This window comes from Penaeus monodon, chromosome 1 (genome assembly GCF_015228065.2).
Source record: "Penaeus monodon isolate SGIC_2016 chromosome 1, NSTDA_Pmon_1, whole genome shotgun sequence".
Classification (NCBI taxonomy): domain Eukaryota; kingdom Metazoa; phylum Arthropoda; class Malacostraca; order Decapoda; family Penaeidae; genus Penaeus; species Penaeus monodon.
In genome coordinates this window covers 5,640,236-5,642,735 of record NC_051386.1, presented here as the reverse complement: position 1 = coordinate 5,642,735, position 2,500 = coordinate 5,640,236, and the positions used below count along the sequence as shown (strand labels likewise).

General features: G+C 36.2%; 1 protein-coding gene across 1 annotated transcript in view; it reads right to left on the bottom strand.

Annotated features, from left to right (window-relative positions):
- Positions 1-2,500, bottom strand: part of LOC119575801 (dipeptidase 2-like) — a 10,377-nt gene that overhangs the window by 650 nt on the left and 7,227 nt on the right. The window contains exon 4 of the mRNA XM_037923360.1: positions 1-91. This exon is cut by the window's left edge and continues 48 nt beyond it. Within this exon, the coding sequence (XP_037779288.1) occupies positions 1-91 (91 nt within the window). The remainder of the gene's footprint in view (positions 92-2,500) is intronic.

The following is a 2,500-nucleotide window of genomic DNA, read 5'->3' as shown; positions in this document are numbered from 1 at the left end:
AGCCACGTCTTCCTCGGACCAGCGAGAGTCCTTGAGCACCTCAGCCAGAAGGAGCGGGTACTTGCTCACGTCCTCCAAGCCCACGGGAGTCCTGAGGGTATAAGGTAGAAAATGGAATCGAAGGATTAGTCATATAAATGGGATATGTGGTTTATAAGAGGTTAAGCTTTATGCGATAACCAAGCGTGCGAGTCATAGAGTAATTAAGAATGAGGAGATCAGGAAATTAATTAAATTAATCAATGAGAGACTAAACCTAATGGCAAATGAGGAATTAGCAAACTGCATAGTTCAAAAACAAGCAATTCGACTTTTTAACCGGTAAGGGATAAAGAGATCCGTTTTAGCTAACTAAGTGATCGAAATAAGTAAACATTTTAGCGAACATCAGAAAAAAAAATTCATATTAGCCGTTAAGAAGTTAAGAAATGAAACATGTTTGTGATTTAGAAACCAGAGATAGTAAATTATGAAGCAGATAGAAGGAAATAATAAAATCAATAACTCTAGATAGATAAAATGTACTTGCAAACAAAACCAAACAAAAAAACACGAAATTGTAGGTACTAGGCACACATAATAAATTGGAAAAGATATATCATTATGAAATATTAATAAAATATCAGAAAAGATTACTTACCTTCATAATAGATATGGATTTAAAAAATAAAACAATAAAATAAGAAAAATCAACGAAGATCTAAACCTTGGTATAGAATCCCGTTAGATCTACAAATTGATTAGTCAGTAAGTAACGCTAATTAGATTAATAAAGTGAACATGATGAATCGATTGCATAATAGGAACTTCCGCACGAAGGTTAAAAATTGAACCTTATAAAGGATTTTGACTCTAACAACAACAAATATAACTTTACACACACCAATGCCGCACTCTGACATTTGTTTGTAGGTTCATTTTATTTTTTACTCAAACCATTACGTTCAATAATCTCGTGTTTTGAATTTCATGTGACAGGTTATGAAATAATAATCGACCTGCTCATAAATCATGCAGCAATTACGGGATTTCGTTAATGGCTGGTTTCTACACGTCATCGAGTGATAACCAAACATATTTTTTTAATCGACAGCTGGATATAATTATAAAATGTGGTAAGCACACGCAACCACACGCCCGTGCGTGCAAGCAGATACGCACACATGCATATGGCATATATGTATGTATATATATGTGTGTGTGTGCATATGTATATGTATATGTATGTGTGTATGTATATGTGTAAGGCCGCGGTGGCCGAATGGTTAGAGCGTCGGACTCAAGACTGTCACGACGGCAATCTGAGTTCGAGGGTTCGAGTCACCGGCCGGCGCGTTGTTCCCGTGGGCAAGGAACATCACCTCGATTGCCTACCTAGCCACTAGGTGGTCAAGCCAGCCCAAGTCAGTGCTGGTCCCAAGCCCGGATAAAATAGAGAGAATGATTACCTAAAAAGGTAAAACCGGCACTCTCCGTGGAAAGGAACTGGGGACTCTACCACGTACTCACTCCAAGAGCATCACAACATAAAAACTACAATTAAGTATCATGCTGTGACCACGGCGGCTCAGACATGAACCTACCGTTAAAAGAAGAAATGTATATGTGTATATATCCATATATATACATGTGTATACATAAATAAATTAATATGTATGTGTATGTATATATATGTATACATATGTATACATAAATAAATGAATATGCATATGTATGTATGTGTGTATATATATGTATGTATATATATATATATATATATATATATATATATATATATATATATATGTGTGTGTGTGTGTGTGTGGTGTGTGTGTGTGTGTGTGTGTGTGGTGTGTGGTGTGTGTGCGCGCGCGTGTGTGTGTGTGTGTGTCGTGTTGTGTGTGTGTGGGGTGTGTTGGAGTGGTGTTGTACAGAACAAAACAAGGATACACACAAAACACACACACACATACACCACACACACACACACACACGCAACACACACACACACACACACACACTCACACACACACATACGCACACAGACACACACACACACACACATACACACAAACGCGCGCGCGCACTCACACATTTATATATATATATATATATATATATATATATATATATATATATATAATATATGATAATATATAAAAACAACTCAAACATAAACACACACACACACATACACATGTGGCAAATGTTAGTATCATAATATAAAACAACAAACACAAATCAATAAATATAAATATAATATCAAAATACACACACACCACAACACACACACAAACACACACACACACACACACACACACACACACACACACACACACACACACACACACACACACACACAACACACACACACACACACCACACACACACACACACACACACACACACACGCATATATTGTAATATATATATAATATATATATATATATATATATATATATATATTTTTTGTGTGTGTGTGTGTGTGTGTGTGTGTGTGTGTGTGTGTGTGTGTGTGTGT